Here is a 21,741-nt window from a genome sequence, read left to right as displayed (position 1 = left end):
GTGGGCGTGCCGGGGGCGTGGCTGCCCAGACGGAGGCGTTCCCATGGGAACGCCTACGGTCTTGGGCCGGCCCCACTGACATCACTAGTGATGTCAGTGGGAGTGTGTTTGCCTCTGATAGAGCCAAAAGCACTCCAGGGCTTGCGGCAGCGAGACCCTACCGCAAGGGTTTCGTCGCAAGCCCGATGGTCTTGACCATCGCGACCATCATTTTGGCCACTCGCTATAGCTGTGGGTGGTCACCCACAGCTATGCGAGCGGCCAGGAGGCCGCTCCAAAAAGGAGGAGGGACGGCCCTGATTCAGAGCGAGCGTTCTGTCAGAGCGTCCGACTCTGAATCAGGGCCTCTGTGCGTTGTTGCAAATTACTATATATTGAATATAGCGGCGGGTACACACAGGAGCGATGTCGGCACGATATGACTATTTTGTGCGAAGCAGATTAACATATCGGCCACATCGCTCAGTGTGTATGGCCAATATGTGCGCTCCTGCGCCCACTTGCTACACTGTCCGGTTGGTGTGCTGCATGTCCAACCGGACGATATCGCAAGCAGCTCCGTTGCAGCTAATGAAGGACAGAACTAGGTATTGCTCCGTCCTTCATTACCTCGTTCTGATGTGTACCCATGATCCGATACGTCGGCCCGTCAGACCGACATAGCAGCCGGGTACACATCGCTCAGTGTGTACCCGGAGTTTATTAAGAGGAGTATTATTTATTTATGTTTATTATTTATTAACAGTTTCTTATATGGCGCAGCGTATTCCGTTGCGCTTTACAATTTGAGACAACATTAATAGAAAAAAGACTGGGTTGTAAGAGACAGACATAAAGGTAAGAGGACCCTGCTCGCAAGCTTACAATCTATACTGATGCCAGCAAGATGATGCTCAGAAAGTCATTTTCTTATAACACTCACCTTTATTACAGTCACCATTATTTATCAGAATGGAAGGCAACGTATGGAATCAATTTCTTTTAACAATCTCTGGGCCTGATTCAGAGCCGTTCGCTATTTGCGGTCGTTCATTCAAAAGCAAGGGGTGGCTATTCAAGTGATCCGTTCGCAAATTGCAGTCTGTTCACACCTCTAAGTCTGAACGAGCGTGCAAAACATACGCTCGTTTATTTGTTAAAAACGCCCCCTGGCCGCTCTCACCATACGTCATGTCCGCTATTTTTTAGATTAATCGAGTACATCGACCAGCGTATGAACTGCTCGCTATTCTTGTGGTTGGTTTTTGCTACCACAATCTTGCGAGCAGTTCTGGCTATAAAATAACCCAGTGACGTGGTCAATGACGCTGCTGTATTAATTATGCACACCCTTAAAACGCCCGTTTTGACCTTTAAGCACGCCTGCGTTCGGATCTCCACTCCCCATTTTCAAGCACCTTCCCCTGTTACCACCCACATACGCCTCATTCTGTCACTCAAAATAGCAGGCATTCGCTATATTGCGAGTACATGAATTTCGGCCGCACTGACTGGTTCGCGCATGCGTATAACGATCCGTACGCATGCGCAGAAGTGCGAACATCGCTCGGAACGAGCGTACTGCCGCTAGCGAGTGGCTCTGAATGAGGGCCTCTATCACTAATCTAATGGTGTTCATCTCTCAATTAGATAGGTGAGCTTGTATGTGCACAGGAAAACAGCACCTTCATAGAAGTTCATCTCCACTGCAGCTCTATCCTAAGTTTCTGGTGTTAAACCCAATATTTCTTCTTCTTAACTCAAATCCAGGGGAAGCAATCGGGAAGCCGACTGCCTAAATACCGGCAGCCGGCTTCCCGACTGTCATATCCCAGCAAGGGTGAAATGCCGGGCATCTAGATGTAGACGCCCGCATTTCCCCGGCGCCGGGAGACCGGCGCCCCCGGCATCCCGATCGTAGTGATGCCGGGCGCCGCGAGCGGACAGCCGCGGGGGGGGGAGGGTTAGGTTTAGGGCTCCCGGGGGGGACTTAGGGTTAGGCTAGGGGGAGGGAGGGTTAGGGTTAATCACCCCCGGGGGGGACTTAGGGTTAGGCTAGGGGGAGGGAGGGTTAGGGTTAATCACCCCCGGGGAGGACTTAGGGTTAGGCACCCCCCCGGGGGACTTAGGTTTAGGCAGCGGCGAAGGGGGTGGTTAGGGTTAGGCACTTGGGGGGGAAGTTAGGGTTAGGCACCCCTAAGGAGGGTTAGGGGGGTTAGGTTAGGTTAGTAGATACTCACCTATCCACGATCGGGATTTCCAGCGCTGTCGGGCTTCCGCTGCTCGGAACTCTACTGATGTCGGCCTGCCGCTGACGGGAATCGAACCCATTCCCCAAACCAGACATCAATCTGCCCAATCTGAAACTATAACCCTAATATTTACAAATAATAACCATATAGATTAGGCTAGTATTAAGCAGCTCAAACCACATAGCCAATAAAGACTAGTCATAAAAAAGAAAAGTGTCTCTGACAGAGGCTAGTCCCCAGGCCATTTGTGCTATCTTGTCTGTAGACTGAAAAAAAAAAATGGAGAAAAAATGATCAGGCCCCCGCAAGTTAAGAGTACCGTCCTAGGGACAATGGGCTCCACAACATTAGGGGCCAGGAAAATACTATATCATTATGGAAACTCTTGTAGAACTATAAGCAACAGTATGCACAACTGGTGCTCTACAGATGTCCCCGTAACAAATAAAATAAAAAGTATTACCCTGCACTAAATGAAATAGTTGTGCCCCCATAAAATAAAAAGAGCAGTGCCCTGTAATGAATAAAAAGTAGCACCACTGTAGTATATAAACTAAAGAAGAGAGCCCCTATAATAATTAATGAGTAGCACCCCCATAAAAAATAAATTAGTAGAGCAATGCAATAAATAAAATAGAGTAATGCCCCTATTATAAGCAAAAATAAAGAGTAGTGCCACCGTAATTAACAAAATAAAGTGTAGTGCCCCCGTAATTAATAGAGTAGTACTCCCGTAATTAATAAAGAGTAGTGCCCCCGCAATTAATAAAGAGTAGTACCCCCGTAATTAATAAAGAGTAGTGCCCCCGTAATTAATAAAGAGTAGTGCCCCATAATTAATAAAGAGTAGTACCCTGTGATAAATAAAGTAAAAAGTAGCGTCTCTAGGAGAAATAAAATAAATAGTAACGCCTTTAAGACCAGTTTTTCAGGTTCCCCCTTAGAGGACAGGGCCCAATCCTGTGTAGGCTGGGCTCTTACAGAATATAAGGACCTAATGCGATTTAAGAGTTTGAAAACCACCACAAATCTGGATGCAAATTGTTTCAAAACACAGATTAGTAAATGGGTTGGATCTAAAAATCACATTTGATGTGTGGCGGTTTCCCAACCACATACAAAACTGCCCCTTCGTAAAAGTCCACCTTCATGTCACTGACCATTATATGTATAGAATACCCAGCTGTGACCGGCGATGTGTTTGCCCACTTTGATGAAAGCAGCTGCTCAATTCTGTTACAACTAATGTTTGTCACTGCTAATACTATTGATATCCCAATCCTAAGCTACAGTATAAGACTTATACTCAGTGGCAGATGTTACCTAGGGGCTGCGAGGCTGCGCCCCCCCAGTAAAATCAGCAACTTCAATGAGCCAGTGCACTCCGTGACTGTACTGACTACACTGTGACTGGAGGTGGCTTCCTATTAGAGGTGCCTCCTGCCAGTCACGCTAAAGACAGGCAGCCCCAGGGGAAGGTGTCTCCTCCCCCTGGGACTGCCGGTCCGGGCTGCGATCAGCAGAGAGCTGCTTGCAGTGGAAGCCGATGCTCTGCCTTTTGGGCAGCCCTACAGGGCTTATTGAGGCTGCCACCAATGCAGCCCCGAGAAGCTGGTGATATGCGCATGCGCGACGCCACCACCGCTTATGCGCATGCACAGGTCCTGATTCAATGAGCAGGCGCCGGGACCCAGGCCAGCAGCAGCTGCAGCCCCCTCAGGCAAGAGGGCAGGAGCTGCTGCTGCATATAGTCCATGCTATTACATACTGTGTTATCTATTTCTATACATCAGGAGAACCCTTTCCACTGAATACAATGGATCATTATAATATATCACCTATCATAAAGTCCTTCCTCTAACCAGTGTCTCTAACAAGATATTCTCCCATATCCTCACCTTGCACTGGGGATGGTAAGGCGGCCTTTCCTCTGCAGGAGACGATGGAAATCTCCGCCACATGCATACTCCATGCCGAGTAGTAAATGCTCCTGTGTATGGTAGAAGCAATAGTATCAGTATACATGTCAGAGAGGCCAGGAGGACATGGGGAATGTCATCTTTAGACCATAAATAAGTAAAGATAAATTATATACATTATTAATTCATAAAAACTGTCCTTCGGTTATTTTCTCTTCATGGGAATATAATGGATGGTCATGGGGAAGACAAAGGGGCCTATTCATCAACACTAAAATAATGTTTTTAAGGACATTTTCCTTAAATACCGTTATTTTAGTATTCATGAAGTATCTTAACACAGGAGACATCACTGATATCTCCTGGTTAAGTCCCCCTGCGTTAATTTCCACACTCCCCGTACAATAGTATGGGGATATAGAAATTATGGTATTCATCAAATTTGATAGAGTTACTGTCCGCCACTGTGAGGTGGCAAATAGCAGGTAACACTTACCTGTGTCAGCATGGGCAGGTCCCCCGGCATCTTCATCCGGCGCTTTGGTCCCTCCTCTGGCTCCGGTGTCTGCTCGGACACTGTTCTCCCAGCAGAACACAATAAAGTTTAGAAAAAAACAAAACTTTTTTTTTTTCTTCTAAACTGTACAGTGCTCTGCCGGGAGAACACGTCTGAACAGCCACCGGAGCCAGAGGCGCTGCAGCGGGCAGGTAAGTGTGGGACAGGGGGAAGGTATGCGGAGGGGGAGGGGGGTTGAGAGGGACACACAAAATTACCGCAGCTGTAGGTAGTGCTGTGCATGCACTGGTTTTACGAATGTAACAGCGCATGTGCAGCACAGATTCCAGATGCGGTAAGTTAGTGTAGAGAGGGAAAACTCTCGCAATTGCAAAAGAAAAGAAATCGCAAAAATGACAGCTTTTTGGAATAGATAATTATGGGGAGGAGGACTGATGAATTTCTCCAGTAATTAGGTAGAACTCCATGCGAGTTCTAAACCTAATTACCTCCAGAGAATTTGAAGTTATGATGAATAGGCCCCTATGAGAGCAGAGAGAGGGCAGGGGACACAAGGGGGAAAAAGAAGTATTACAGTTTATGGAACATGTTCTATAATGTTATTACAGTCCAGTTATTATTACATAACACCAGTAACATTTTTATTTTTATACCAGAATATTATAATTGTCCTACATGCAAAGATTAATAGTAATTTTTGCATCTAAAACAAAAATAATGAATAATTGCAGAAGAGCTGCACAACTGTATTATCACTAGAAGCTGTTATCTGTAGCGCTGATCCTCAATCCACGGAGCACATGACACAAGTAATATGTAGGGGAATGTATTACTGTATAGGTGGGGGGATGGGGAAGAAATACTGTACTACAGGTGAGATGGTAAATATATTACAGAGATTAGAGGGGAATATTTTACAGCAGTGATGGTGTTATAATCATATATCAGCAGTGGCGGAAGTTCATCCCAGATGCCTGGAGGCAAGATATCATTTAGTGCCCCCCTTATTCCCCATATTTACAGCCCTAAGTGGGGTGAATATATTATTGGTGATGGAGGAGGTGCCCCTTCAGTCCTGGCGCCCGGGGCAGGCGCCTCCATTGTCTCCCATACTTCTACCCCTGTATATCAGTAACAATATGATAAAAGGAATTATGGCCAGCTAGTTCTTAACAGTATTTCCAGGTTAGGATATCCCATCCTCATGACCTCCTATATACTCCCATGTACTAGTCCAGTAAATGCCGCCCCTCAGATTACCCCACTATTAAATGACCATCGGCTAAGATCTGTGCTATATTTAAATCAAGTAAACAGCCCAGTTCTAGCAGTGGAGGAGGAGACGGGGCAGGAGATATTGCTGTAATGATATACTGGTAGGTTAATTGGCTCCCCACAAAATTGACCATAGTGTGTATGTTTGTGAGCATGTGGTAGGGAATATAGATTGTAAGCTCCACTGGGGCAGGGACAGATGTGAATGGTAAGATATTCTCTGTAAAGCGCTGTGGAATATGTGTGCGCTATATAAATAACTGGTAATAAATAAATAAAAATGAATGTAATACAGAAGGCAGCACCCAATGGGAGAGATGTTACTGACATACACTCAGGTACAGCATTTATTTCTGTTTTCCTCTCTATCTTCAATAATCCCTTTATCACCAAGTGGCCTATTCATCGTCGCTTAATTATTACAAAAGCAAATGAAAATGAAAATTTTTACCTGTAATTGTAAAAATTAATTTATCAGGCCATTCATCAAGATATCACAGATATCTCCTACTTACCTTCCACTGGCGGAATGGCCCGCTGTCCCCATACACTAGTATGGGGACAGAATTCATCAAGCTCCAAAAATACATTATTTTCGGAGCTTGAGTGCGGGAGCATTCGCCATCTTGTGTATCACAACCTGCTCCTTCCCTATGGAAAGGAGGTCTGGGTTGCGAAGAAGGATCCTTTTGTATCCCTCCGCCCCTGTCCACTCCTTCCGTCAGATGTCGGGGCTCCTGTGCGCATGCGTGACCTATTGGTTACACATGCGCACTAGCTGCACTGCTCCAAAAGGAGTAGTGAAAAGATTCACGGCTCTGATAGGAGCAGTGATGCCGCTCGCCGTAAAGCTGATTTTCAGGTCACCTGTCACCGCACCGGAGCAATGCTGAATCGGCAAGTTAGAATGTTAATTATCGGGGGTCCCCAATAATTAACGTCATGAATAGACCCCCAAATGATGTAGATACCGTTTACAAGCAGTTTTGAAAATGTATTATATATATATATATGGTGCCAGCATATTCTGTTGTGCTTTACATCTAGATGAGATTTAATTTTTAAAAAGAAAAGTCACAGCAGAATATTAGCATACAGTCAGGTGCATAAATATTGGGACATTGACAGAATTCTCATATTTTGGTATCTATTCACCACCACAATGGCTTTGAAATGAAACAAACAAGATGTGCTTTAACTGCAGACTTTCAGATTTAATTTGAGGGTAATTACATCCAAATCAGGTGAACGGTGTAGGAATTACAACGGTTTCTATATGTGCCTCCCACTTTTTAAGGGGCCAAAAGTAATGGGGCTATCAACTCAAAAGCTATTTCATGGACAGGTGTGGGCTATTCCCTCGTTATTTCATTATCAATTAAGCAGGTAAAAGGTCTGGAGTTGATTCTAGGTGTGACATTTGCATTTGGAATCAGTTGCTGTCGACTCTCAATATGAGATCCAAAGAGCTGTCACTATCAGTGAAGCAAGCCATCATTAGGCTGAAAAATCAACACAAACCCATCAGAGAGATAGCAAAAACATTAGGTGTGGCCAAATCAACTGTTTGGAACATTCTTAAAAAGAAAGAACGCATCAGAGAGCTCAGTAACACCAAAAGACCCGGAAGACCACGGAAAACAACTGTGGTGGATGACAGAAGAATTATTTCCCTGGTGAAGAAAAACCCCTTCACAACAGTTGGCCAAATCAAGAACACTCTCCAGGAGGTAGGTGTATATGTGTCAAAGTCAACAATCAAGAGAAGACTTCACAAGAGTGAATATAAAGGGTTTACCACAAGATGTAAACCATTGGTGAGCCACAAAAACAAGAAGACCAGATTAGAGTTTGCCAAACAACATCTAAAAAAGCCACTACAGTTCTGGAACATCATCCTATGGACAGATGAGACAAAGATCAACTTGTACCAGAGTGATGGGAAGAAAAGAGTATGGAGAAGGAAAGGAACTGCTCATGATCCAAAACATACCACCTCATCAGTGAAGCATAGTGGTGGTAGTGTCATGGCGTGGGCATGTATGGCTGCCAATGGAACTGGTTTCCTTGTATTTATTGATGATGTGACTGCTGACAAAAGCAGCAGAATGAATTCTGAAGTGTTTCGGGCAATATCATATGCTCATATTCAGTCAAATGCTTCAGAACTCATTGGACGGTGCTTCACAGTGCAGATGGACAATGACCCGAAGCATACTGCAAAAGCAACCAAAGAGTTTTTTAAGGCTAAAAAGTTGAATGTTATGCAATGGCCAAGTCAATCCCCTGACCTGAATCCGATTGAGCATGCATTTCACTTGATGAAGACAAAACTGAAGGGAAAATGCCCCAAGAACAAGCAGGAACTGAAGACATTTGCAGTAGAGGCCTGGCAGAGCATCACCAGGGATGACACCCAGCGTCTGGTGTTGTCTATGTGTTCCAGACTTCAGGCTGTAATTGCCTGCAAAGGATTTGCAACAAAGTATTAAAAAGTGAAAGTTAGATTTAGGATTGTTTAGTTTGCCCCATTACTTTTGGCCCCTTAAAAAGTGGGAGGCACATATAGAAACCGTTGTAATTCCTACACCGTTCACCTGATTTGGATGTAATTACCCTCAAATTAAATCTGAAAGTCTGCAGTTAAAGCACATCTTGTTTGTTTCATTTCAAAGACATTGTGGTGGTGAATAGAGGCCAAAATATGAAAATTCTGTCAATGTCCCAATATTTATGCACTTGACTGTATATGGTATGTATGGATATTAAGCAATAAAGAAGCAATCACAGCAGTACCTTGGTCTGCAGAGCAAAGTAGGCATGCGTGAGGAAGGCGCTCCCATGTGCAACTTCTAACACCCTCCGTTCCACAAACGCGAGTTCTTTGCCCTCGGCGAGCAGATCCCTCTTCTTGATGACCTTGACAGCCAGCAACTGGCTGCTACGTGAGTCTGCTGCCAACAGGACCTAGAGGAAATATCACAGTGTCAGCCTCATAAACAACACAGGAACATGAAGGCAAATGTGTTGTTGTCCAACAAGCAGTGGCGTAACTAGGGTATATGGAGCCCAGGGCAAATTTTAAAATGGAGCCCCCCCCTCCTATGTGGCACGAAGAGAAGAGAGGCGTGGTCACAAGGGGCATGGCCACGTAAAAATGGGGTTATCAACATGACACACAGCTCTCTCTCATCACTCTGAACATTCCTTTCCATTCCATATGCACCTTAATGCAGTGCCCCCAGTAGTGGTCCCCCTTATGCAGGCCCCCAGTAGTGTCCCTAATACAGTTCCCCCAGTATGCAATGTCCCCAGTAGTGATTCCTCTTATGCAGGCCCTTAGTAGTGCCCTTTATGCAGCCCCATTAGTTCCCCTTATACAGTGCCCCCAGTAGTGGTTCCCCTTATACAGGCCCCCAGTAGTGCCCCTAATAGAGTACCCCCAATATGCAATGTCTCCAGTAGTGATTCCTCTTATGCAGGCCCTCAGTAGTGCCCCTTATACAGTACCCCCAGTAGTGGTCCCCCTTATGCAGCCCCAATTAGTTCCCCTTATACAGTGCCCCCAGTAGTGGTCCTCCGTATGCAGGCCCCCAGTAGTGCCCCTTATACAGTGCCCCCAGTAGTGATCTCCCTTATGCAGTGCCCCATGTAGTGGTCCGCCCTATGCAGTGCCCCCAGTAGTGGTCCCCCTTATGCAGGCCCCCAGTAGTGCCCCTTATACAGTGCCCCCAGTAGTGGTCTCCCGTATGCATGCAAGTAGTGATCCCCCTTATGCAGTGCCCCATGTAGTGGTCCCCCTTATGCAGGCCCTCAGTAGTGATCCCCCCTATCCAGTGCCCCTTATACAGTACCCCCAGTAGTGTTCCTCCTTCTGCAGTCCCCCAGTAGTGATTTCCCTATCCAGTGCCTCTTATATAGTGCCCCCTGAGGTGGTCCTCCCTATTCAATGCCCCCAATAGTCCCCCCCATGCAGTGCCCCCAGTAGTGGTCCCCCTTATGCAGGCCCTCAGTAGTGATCCCCCTATCCAGTGCCCCTTATACAGTACACCCAGTAGTGATCCCCCTATCCAGTGCCCCCTGTAGTGGTCCTCCCTATTCAATGCCCCCAGTAGTCCCCCCATGCAGTGCCCAAAGGAGTAGCCCCCTCCCCAGTAGTGCCCCCAGTAGTGGGTCCTCCCCCCGATGCAGTGCCCCAGTAGTAGCCCTCTCCCCAGTAGTGGTCCCCCCCCACCCCGATGCAACACACGAGTTAAAGAAAAACCACTTACCTTAATCCCGGCTCCTGCTCCCACTGCCGTCCAAACCACCGTAGTCCTCCTGGGCTTTCGCGCTCTGCATTATGGGAGAGACGTTGTGACGTCTCTCCCGTTAGCCACTGCAGGAGCCGGAAGACCAAGCTCATGAGTGAGCTCCAGCCCGGCTCTTGCAGCGGGCACAGCAGCCAATGAGAGTCTGTCTGACTCTCATTGGCCAGTGATTAACACACACATTGCTGCCGGGCGGCGGCGATGTGTGTGCAGCAGCAGCAGCCAATGAGAGTCTGTCTGACTCATTGGCTGCTGGCTGGTTAACACACACATCGCTGCCGCGCTGGCCAGTGGCGGAACTCCCGGAGACAATGGAGTCAGTTGCCGCCGGGCGCCCAGCCCTGAAGGGGGCATCTGGCTCCATTGTATCCAGGGTCCCGGCCGTTCCACTTCCTTCCACCGCATCTATACCTACCCCTATATCGCTACCGCCGGCTTCACTAGTCTGTAAATAAAAGAGAGAGGAGCCGCCGAGCTGAGCGCCAATCAGCATCAGCGGCGCTCCTCCTCCGGCTCCACTACACACTCTGTGCTCTCGGCGGGCCGCGGACGTCACCACGTATCATGTGACCGCCCGCGACCTCATCCTGCGCCTGCCCCGTGCTCCTCTGAAGAGCCGCCCGACACTGCAGAGTGCAGACGGACCGTGGTGGTGGAGACACTGTCTGTGGAGAGTGCGGCTGGGACCCGGGAGACAGGATCTGCGTGGTGGACCACCTCCCGGAGAAATAAAACTGGCTGATCGGGAGCCGGCAGCCCCTGCTGTCTGAGAGCTCAGCCACAGGTAAGAGCTCCCCTCCCTTTGCCCCCCAGAACTATCACCTCCCTCTCCCTTTGGGTTCTGCCATGTTGCCCACTCCTATTACCCTGTACCTCAGCTTTTGCATGTCCCCGAATATTAGCAATGCCCCCTCTCTCTGCTAGTCCATGATAAGTTTCTGAAGCCCCCTCTATTGCCAAGCCCCTGCCTCGCACCCTCTTGCCAGTCACAGTCCTGAATCACCCTCCTGGCAGCTACCAGCAGTCCCCATTGGAATGGTCTTCTCCTCTCTATGCGTCCCCTAAACCTGGGAGGGGGCGGTAGGAGACAGGATGGATGGAGAGGCGGCCCGGAATAGCTGTTTACCTGCACCGGGGACGTGGTACAGCACCTTTCTGCGAGGGAAGGAAAATTGTATCCGTGGCGTAGTGTAAAATCCATCAAAGGCTGGAGAGGAGGAGAAGATGAGAGGGCGGGCAGCAGCAGCAGCAGCACACATAGCTATCTACTGTATGTGCAGGACAGGCTGATGATCTATACTTACTATATATTATATGTGTGGCACGGAGATTATATATATATATACATATCATGGGCAGGGTTATGATTAATCTTTATACTGGAGAACCGAATATAACTGTTCTGGGTGCGCCAGGACGTATTGTGATACATACTATAGGACAGTGACAGATACAGGGGCAGAACTATGGGAGACAATGGAGGCGCCTGCCGCCGGGCTCCAGCTCTAAAGAGGGCACCTCCTCCATTGTCCACAACATATTCACCCCACTTAGGGCTGTAACTATGTACCATCATGGCCCTTCATGGCACCTGATAAGCCACCATACACTAGTGGAGAACTCTGTGTCAGACCATCAGCTGCTGTCTTAGTCTATCTATAGCCTGTCTGCATGAGAATTGCTACATTACAGTGTCAGCGGCTGTGACGGGGGGGCACCAAATTATAACTTGCCTCCGGGCGTCTGGGATGAACTTATGCCACTGGCGCTGGCGGCGATATGTGTGTAAATACACCAGCCGGAGCCCACCTCCCACCCTCCACCTGGCGCTTTTGGGTAGGCGCTTAGGAGGAGGGAAGGGGCTCGGCTGTGTGTGCAGCACAGGACCGGTGCTGGGCGCATGGAAGCCTAGCACCGGTCCTGAGTAAATGTGTAGCAGTGACCGCACTCACTGCGGTCAGCACTACACTGGCTATCTAGGGCAGGTCGGTACCGTGGTTGGCGGTGCCCCCCTGCGCCATGGGTCCCACGGCATCCAGGGCACGTGCCCGCTCGCCCTGCCCTAGTTACCCCACTGCCAACAAGGATTTTACTATTTTATTAAATAAGACAGAACAATAAGAAGCTTTTGGTCTGCACTGTCATTTTCCCCAACCCATAATACAATTTAGCTAAGGCCGCGGACGTGAGGATGAGGCTCCAAGTGGACCTGGGACAGGTACTTTGTATATGTACCTCCCTCCGCCCCCTCTCAGCTTCTCTGTCTGCTGGAGAAAAAGTTTGCAGCCACTGATGTGAGGAGTTGTATGAATGTAAATCAGTCTGCTAAGGCCCTGATTCAGAGCCGGACGCTCTGACAGAGCGCTTTTAGAACGGCCTCCTGGCCGCTCGCATAGCTGTGGGTGACCACCCACAGCTATAGCGAGCGGCCAGGAAGATGGTTGCGATGGTCAAGACCATCACGACCATCGGGCTTGCGACGAGACCCTTGTGGTAGGGTCTCGTTGCCGCAAGCCCCAGAGAGATTTTGTCTCTAACAGAGCCGGAATCTCTCCACTGACATCACTTGTGATGTCAGGGGGGCCCAGCCCCAAACGGTAGGCGTTCATATGGGAACGGCTCTGTTTGGGCAGCCACCCCCCGGCCCGCCCGCCAATGGGGGCGTGCTGTCACTCAACATCGACAGCACGCCCCCTTTGGTACGAGACCCGGAGCGACGGAGTGCCCGTCGCTATCCGGGTCTCGCGCATGCGCATGACTGAGCCGCCCCTGTCGTGCGCATGTGCTTTGGGCCACCATCGACCCGGTTGCGAGCGCTCAGCGCTTGCGAACGGGTCTGAATCAGGCCCTAAGTGTGCATTAGATGCAGTATTGTACCTAGTTTTCCCACTTTGCACATATAGACTTGAATTATCTATTATTTATTTTAACAAAGGATTTGCTGCTGCTCTCATACTGTATGTGATTGGCTGAGCAGTGTAAGAGATCGCTCCTGCTTAGCTACCTATTACCTTTCCCTACTCACTGGAGCTTAAATCATTTGGTGTAGGGACAGTCAGGTGCTTCTCGGGAGTGGACCATTCATTCGAAGGGGCAGATTCAATTAGCCGTGAGTCATTAAGTTTGTTTTGTTAGCTAAAGTACCCGGAACTATTCAATTATAGACACTTGAGCAGCTCAGAGCCAGCAGGTAGCAGTGGTGCCAAAAGGGGGAGCGGGTACTGTTTACCGGGGCCTGGGCTTGTGTGAGGGACCCGGTAGGGGCCCAGGGTTGCCCCCTTCCCCTGTAACATTTCTGGAGATCGCACCCACTGAGCAGCACCAGCATCCTCTTTCTGAGTGATGTGTGAGGGGATGTGTATATTTTCATTTGCCCCCAGGACCCAGGGGCATTTCTAGAGAGGAGGGGGCCCATGTGCAGTCTCCGACACGGGCCCCCTCCTCTCTGTCCGGCGACCGGCAGCGTACTGAGCTGTGTGCAGTCAGCACCGGAGTTATAGACTCTGGGCCCAGACTCTATAGAGTATGCGCTAGTCACCGGGAAAACGGCCGCGGTGGCCATTTTCTCTGTACTGTGCAAACGATTGTAAAATGGCTGCGCCTGCCATTTTCCGGTCGTTTTTACAACGATGAATCCCTGCACCGACGTGGACTCCGGTAGGTAAATAATACTATGGGTGCAGGGTGTGCCCCGCGCACCCTGGACCTATTATGGAGACAGCAAGAGGTCCTGGCAGTTAATGCTAATTTCTCCTCGTACCTCTGGATGCTGGAAGTATAAACAAGCTTTAGCTGATGTTCCTGGGCTGCTTGTGGGTTTGTAATTGAATAGCTCTGAGCACATTTGTAGGGGGACAGACCGCAAGACTCAATCTGTGGCTAATTTCATCTGGCCCATATGTTTTTTCTCTTTCCCATATGGATTACCATATTCCCCAGCATAAGAAAGAAAGAAGATGCTAGGTAGGTATTTATTATGGGCGCAGCATTGTTTTCTTGAACAACTAATTATTAGTTATGCTTTTTTTTATAATCAGGGACATGATTTATTTCTTTAAGCTCAAGAGCATACTTTGGGCCTGATTCAGACCCACTCGCGAGTGGCTGTCCGCTCGCAAGTGGGTCGATGTTATGCACTGAGCATGCGCACTGAGCATGTGTCCCACTGACACTAGTGATGTCAGTGGGAGTGATTTTGGCTCTGATAGAGCCAAAATCACTCCGGAGCTTGCGGTTGAAAACCTCAACCGCAGGCTCCGGCTCGCAATTTCGATGGTCGCGATGGTCTCGACCATCGCGGCCATCACAAAGCACGCTCGTATAGCCTGTGGGTGGTGACCCACAGCTATACGAGCGTCCAGGAGGACGCTCCATGAAAATGGAGCCCGGCCCTCTTTCAGAGCGTGCGCTCTGCTCAGAGCGTACGGCTCTGAATGAGGGCCTTTATTTGTTTAGACCATAGTTTTTATTCGTTTATAGATGCAATATTTATTGTAATATATTTTCATAGTACAATCCTGGTATCCAATGGCCAGGGGTAAAAGGAGAGGCCTGGAAGCTTAGATATTAAACCCCTCATCTGATTTCTGTTTTCAAACTGCATTCTAATCCACAGTTTAGTACATTTACTCTTGTAATACCTTTAATGCCACAGATTTGTACCTTGCAGGTTGCATTTCAGTGAAACAGCATTTCTTGTACAGTGTAAAGACAAACATCACACACATACAAAAGTGCCACATGTAATAAAGGCAATATTAATTTAAACCATAACTTATGTTGCGTGGCAAATTTATCGAAACAATGGAAATGTTAAATTTAATAAAAGGTGTAATTCCAGGGTCGGATTAATAAATGGGGCGGGTGGAGCTGCAGGCCCATCGTGAAAATTGTCTCGCCACCCAAAAGATTAGCTGGTAGTGTTGACAAAAAAAAAAAATCCTGTCACAGGCTGCCAGCTGCCTTGTGCTGCCTGTGGGGGGACATTAACTACAGGTGCCCATCCACTAGACGATTAAGTTGAGCGATTGGACGATAACAATCGTTTGCAAATCATTTGCAAAAGTGTCTAATACAACCAGCGAGGTGCGTGCCCACTGGTCGTTTAGACATCTATCATCTTGCAAACATACTGATCAAACTGACGATAACGTCAGGTTGAGCATGTTTGCAGATGATGATTGAGCCTGTACTGAACGACTGCTCGTTCAGTGCAGGCTCATCACATACTGACAAACGACTGCACGATTACAATGTCGTAATTGTGCAGTCGTTTTCATGTCTGCTAGTGGATGGGCACCTTTAAATTGAAGTGCTGCTGCTAGTGCTGTAGGATAAGCAGAGGGAGGGGGTGTGTTCTGAGGACAGGGGGCGTGGCTAAATGGACCATTGTACTGCCTCCTGCCTGCTTATCTGGCTGCTCTGGTATCATGGAGCAGAGGGCTTATCTGTGACAACTAGAACAACCAGTACCTGACCTACAAGATAAGAGAGAGTTTAACTACTGTTTAAGTGTGTGTGTGTAAGTGTCTCAAACTATGTGTGACTCGCAAGCGGGTCGATGGTGAGGACCTGCGCATGCGCAGCGGCCGATGTGCGTGTGCGCAAGCCCCGGAGCGAGTGACAAAATTCACTCGCTGCGGTGCTCGCTACAAAAGGGGCGGCTGTCGATGTTGATCGACAGCTCGTCTCATTTTGTAGATGGGGAGGGGGGTGGCCGGACAAACGGAGGCGTTCCTGAAGGAACGTCTGCCGTTTGTAGGTGGCCCTACTGACATCAACAGTGATGTCAGTAGGTAGCTTCCTGCTCTGTTAGAGCAGGAAGCTACCTGGGGCTCTCGGTAGATGAGACCCTACCCCAAGGGTCTCGTCGCATGCCCCGATGGTCTCGACCATCGCGACCATCACCTGGTCACTCGCTAAAAGCTTTGCGAGTGGCCAGGAGGCCGGCAAGAAAAAACAAAGCGGCCGCCCTCATTCAGAGCGAGCGCTCGCTTTTTGCGAGCTACTCTGAATGAGGTCCTATGTGTGCATGTATGATGCTCTGTATGTGTGACCCTGTATGTTTATCTGCATAGGAATGAGATCTGCTGCATGTGTGACTGCATATGTGATCTGCTGCATGTGTGACTGCATATGTGACCTGCTGCATGTGTGACTGCATATGTGACTACATACGTGACCTGCTGCATGTGTGACTGCATATGTGACCTGCTGCATGTGTGACTAAATATGTGACCTGCTGCATGTGTGACTAAATATGTGACCTGCTGCATGTGTGACTAAATATGTGACCTGCTGCATGTGTGACTGCATATGTGACCTGCTGCATGTGTGAGTGCATATGTGATCTGCTGCATATGTGACCTGCTTTATGTGTGACTGCATATGTTACCTGCTGCATGTGTGACTGCATATGTGATCTGCTGCATGTGTGACTGCATATCTGATCTGCTGCATGTGTGACTGCATATGTGACCTGCTGCATGTGTGACTGCATATGTGACTACATATGTGACCTGCTGCATGTGTGACTGCATATGTGACCTGCTGCATGTGTGACTAAATATGTGACCTGTTGCATGTGTGACTAAATATGTGACCTGCTTCATGTGTGACTACATATGTGATCTGCTGCATGTGTGACTGCATATGTGATCTGCTGCATGTGTGACTGCATATGTGACTCCCTGTATATGCATACATGTTACATACGTTTTTCTTATGTGATGGAATTGGTGTGAAATGCTCCTTGTATTTACCGCCTACTAGTAACTCCCTGTTACTGTCTCTATCTCATTTATTGGGGGCAATTCCATTCAGCGCAATGTTGAATAGTCCTAGGAAGGAATTCCTAGAGCTATACAATTGACCACGCTGTTAGGTCCAACTAGAACCACTAATTGGCGCACATCCACTACACGATTAAAATGAGCGATTGAACAATAACGATTAATCATTGTCAAATCGTTCATTAAAATGTCTAAAACGACCAGCAATGCGCGCTCCCGCTGGTCATTTTAGACATCTATCGGGCAAACATGCTGAACAACCTGACGATAAGGTCAGGTTGAGCATGTTAGGGGATGATTGATGTGACTACACTGACCGACTGCTCGTTCAGTGTGGGCGCAGCACATACTGTCAAACGAGTGCACGATTACAATGTTGCAATCCTGCAGTCGTTTTGAGGTCTGCTAGTGGATGTGTGCCTTAAGGTGAATAATGCTGGTTACGGCGCCATAAGCTTGGTGTTTAGTCGTAGTAACCGGCATTCTCTGACTAAAGTGCCGGCCGCGAGGCTGTTAGCTCCGCGCTAAGCCAGAAAATAGCATTGCGGCCGGCACTGAAGTTGGATTTCTGTTTGCAACTCAGGAGGGTGCGAGCAGATATCCTGTAGTATGACTTAACAACACAGTGAATTGAATTGCTTTGGGAACTCCTTACTGGGGCTATTCAACATCATGCTGAGTTGAATTGCCCCCATTATGACTATGCTATTAATTTTAGACTTTTAATTAATTTTATTATATATGTAGGGCGTGGTCTAAACTGATGTGAGACGTTGAGGTCCTCTGCTATCTCCAGAAGCAGCGCTGACCCGGAGGCTCCTATAGCGGTGGCGACTAAGAGATCTGCCAGCTGAGAAGAGCTGATTACTGGGCTGTGTACAAAGGTGGCGATTCAATCCAATGCAAATTGAATAGCGCCGGGAACGAGCTCCCGGAGCTATTCAATTCAGTGCGCTGTGTGGTCAGAGAATGACAGTTATTGCGCCTTAACAAGGGTGTTAAGGCGTGTTAACCGGCATTCTCTGACCAAAGTGCCGGCTGCGCGGTTGTTAGCGCTGCGTTAAGCAGAAAAACAGCTGCGCGCCCGGCACTTTGGTCGGATTTCTCTCCACATCCCCAGGGGGGTGCGAGAAGAAATCCTTTAGCAGCCCAAACAGTGCGGTGAATTGAATGGCTGTGGGAGCTCCCTCCCGTGGCTATTCAACATCGCGTTGAATTTAATCGCCCCCATAGTTCTTAGCCTTGATGTATGTGAGCATTATTACAAGTAAAATTATACTTTTTATACTATTCTCATGAGTGCGCTATTCCTACTATCTGCATATATATATAGATTTTTTTTTTAAAGAATTTTTATATATATGACATGGGACAGATCTTGGCGGATTATATATATGTCAATGATGGCGACACTCGGTAATAAAACTATGCTTAACTGCAGACAGTAGGAACCAATGTTTCAATACTTTATTGTATTGTCTTCAAGGTACCGTGAAGACGATGCAATAAAGTATAGAAACATTGGTATATATTTTCTGCAGTTAAGCATCATTTATTAATGAGTGCCGTCGTCATTGGAATCTGTATTGTGGGTTCACTTGATGGACACCTGCAAGTATATATGTGTGTGTGTACAGGCATAAATGATTGTGTATATATACATATAATTATATATATTATTATTATGTCATCACAGCGTACTGCAGTCATGATAGGATGATGGGCAGCGTTCGGAATCAGACATGGTGTCATAGGATATAAGGTGAGCTTTATTCTTTTAGTTTTGTGCATACTCCTGCTGAGCACAAGGTGTGATATATTTTGTCAACAGTCAGAATGTCGACAGCATTATGTTCTGAATGACGACATTCAGGATGTTAACAATATAATGCAGGATTACATTATGTAGATGGATGCTCAGGGGTACCAATTATATGTGCTGCAGATTTATTGAGACTTTTTTCTTTTTAGATCTAGTTGATTTGTACATTTTCTATGATTAGGTCTCTAATGCAGTTGTTACATTCTCTTTATTATATATGTGGTTTATTGGCTTATTATGATTAGTGTATCATGCTCACAGTATCATTATGTTTGTATATGTGCTATTACCTACTTGCATGTACTTGGGATTATTTCTATTTATGTATACACTCTGTTTCTATAGTAACCAAGCAAACTCCGAAAAGGATGTGCCAAAGTGGACACAGCCGCCAATTGTAGCCTACCGGTCCAATGCTAGAAACTCACATTTGAATATATAAGGTTAGTGTTTTATGATGTACATTGGGCCTGATTCAGAGTTGTACACAGTCTCTGGACGCAGCTGCTCTGCGATAATATGTAAAAGTAGCAGGATGCTTTTGTGATCCACAGCTGCATGGCATCACCTGCATGAACATCGGTCATCTAAGTAACCCTCAGGTTACCCAAGATGGCCGTGAGTTTCACGCTTCCGGGGCCAGTGGAGCTGCGTCCAAGGATGCAGCCACTAACCTTGGTACGCCCAGAAAAACGGGGTTGACACGTCACCACTTTCTGTAAAAACCACTTCCCCTTTCCCAAACAACCACAAAGAGCAAAATTTACTAAGCAGCGGGTTCTAAACCCTGGCGGTTTGGTGGCGGTTTGATGGCGGGTTCTAAACGCCGGGAATTTGGTGGCGCTTTTGCGGCGGTTTCTAAATGACAGCCCTGTTCTATTCTATTCTAAAATGTGTTATGACGGTGGTTTTGCAGCGGTTTTGGCCTTAGTAAATCTGCGGATAGCAAAACCGCCACCAAACCGCCGGAGGTTAGAAGCCGCCGCTTAGTAAATTTTGCCCAGAATGTCAATCATACTGCGGTTTAGAGAGCACTGTGACCATTGTCACAGACACAGATCTGCACATGCGCAGTACAGATCCTACGCATGTGCAGAATGACAAAGGGCCTGATTCAGAGCCGCTCGTAAGCGGCCGCTCGTTCGTTCTGACCGATGTTCGCTCATCTGCGCATGCGTACGGATTGTAATACGCATGCGCGAACCAGTCAGTGTGGCCGAAAATCGTTTGTTCGCTATAAAGCGAATGCCTGCTACTTTGAGTGACAGGAGGAGGCGTATGTGGGTGGTAACAGGGGAAGGGGCTTGAAAACGCGGATTGGAGATCCGAACGCAGGCGTGCTTAAAGGTCAAAACGGGCGTTTTAAGGGTGTGCATAATTAATACAGCAGCGTCATTGACCACGTCACTGGGTTATTTTATAGTCAAAACTGCTCGCAAGATTGCGGTAGGAAAAATCAACCACAAGTATAGCGAGCAGTTCATACGCTGGTCAATGTACTCAATTAATCTAATAAATAGCGGACATGACGTATGGTGCGAGCGGCCAGGGGGCGCATTTTTCAAAATTACAACCGCAAGTTTTGCACGCTCGTTCAGACTTAGAGGCATGAACAGACCGCAATGAGCGAACGGTTCATTTGAATAGCCACCCCGTGTTTGGAACGAACGACCGCAAATAGCGAGCAGCTCTGAATCAGGCCCAAAGATCGGAGATGTACGTAAACTATCGGGCTTGTGTACCTCTCTCAATCACATATATATATATGTGTGTGGGGGTGGGGGGGCACAACACAGGCCACACCCTCACATGACCATTGGTGGGGTTACTGATATAGCAATTGGCCCCTCGATGGTTACCAACTATGCAATGGTGGGCCAATCAGAACCTGGGGACAGGGCTTCGCAGGTGTAGGGGAGGTGCTGTGCTCCGTGTCCTGGCACCTTGTAGAAAAAAAAAAATTGTTTATGCTGTGCCATCGATGAAGGGAAACCATCTGATTCTCCCCCATCGATGGTAAAAGCATTCGACATCAACCATAAACCATCAATGATTATGAATCATCAATGGTCGATGGACATCCCTAGGTCACATCCACGACATCACTAGTCAGACCATAGGCCCTTTATATCTTTCAGGGTAATTTTAAAATGGTATGAGGTTAAACTTAACACTTTTGCATTATGTGTCTACAGTATCTTTAGATGCTTTCTATAACCCCAAATGCTGTCTCCTAATAATACACCAACAACACCACAGCGCACAATGAATTGACACTATCACAGACCCAGCACTATAAATTACATGTAATGCAGCAAGTACAGTGTGGAATAACATTAGGTGGAGTGACAAATCAAAACTAACATTGAATGAAATTGTGCTGTAGCTCTGTACATCTGTACTAACATCCAAATTCAGACATACAGTAATTCCCCTGTGACAAATAAAACCTCATTACTTACCTTTCCAAAGCCACCCTGGCCTAGCTGACGGAAGAACGTTAGTCTCTGGATGGTGTGAGAGACTTCATTGCTGAGGCAGGATGACTGAGCACTGCTGGTTCCTAATGGAAAAGTGAGATGAGAACATTTCAATAACTCCCATATATTATAGAACATGAAGGGGCCTAATTATCAAATGTTTTTATTTTCATATAATTATGTACAAACTGCAGTTTCTACATAATTTTATGAATTGTTGCTATGTATTAATAGCCTAATGCATGGCATTTCATAGAAATCTCCTGCAGAAGGGTGATTAGCACTGCAGATCGCAGTCCCCATTATTATCAATGAGGACTATGATTTGACCCCTATGTCCCAAAGGCAAATCATTTTGGAGTTTGGCCCCATTAGTTTACATCATTTTCAGATGGT

General features: G+C 47.3%; 1 protein-coding gene across 1 annotated transcript in view; it reads right to left on the bottom strand.

Annotated features, from left to right (window-relative positions):
* Nucleotides 1–21,741, bottom strand: part of LOC148517634 (protein kinase C delta type-like) — a 60,296-nt gene that overhangs the window by 27,225 nt on the left and 11,330 nt on the right. Inside the window, exons 2-4 of the mRNA XM_088478488.1 lie at nt 21,328–21,428; nt 8,739–8,909; nt 4,130–4,221 (exon numbers count right to left, since the gene is read on the bottom strand). Of these exons, the coding sequence (XP_088334614.1) occupies nt 4,130–4,221; nt 8,739–8,909; nt 21,328–21,428 (364 nt within the window). The remainder of the gene's footprint in view (nt 1–4,129; nt 4,222–8,738; nt 8,910–21,327; nt 21,429–21,741) is intronic.

Source organism: Taudactylus pleione, unplaced genomic scaffold (assembly GCF_031769625.1).
Source record: "Taudactylus pleione unplaced genomic scaffold, aTauple2 ptg000214l, whole genome shotgun sequence".
NCBI classification, from domain to species: Eukaryota; Metazoa; Chordata; class Amphibia; order Anura; family Myobatrachidae; genus Taudactylus; species Taudactylus pleione.
Note: the sequence above shows the minus strand (reverse complement) of the source record. Positions and strands in the feature narration are given on the sequence as shown.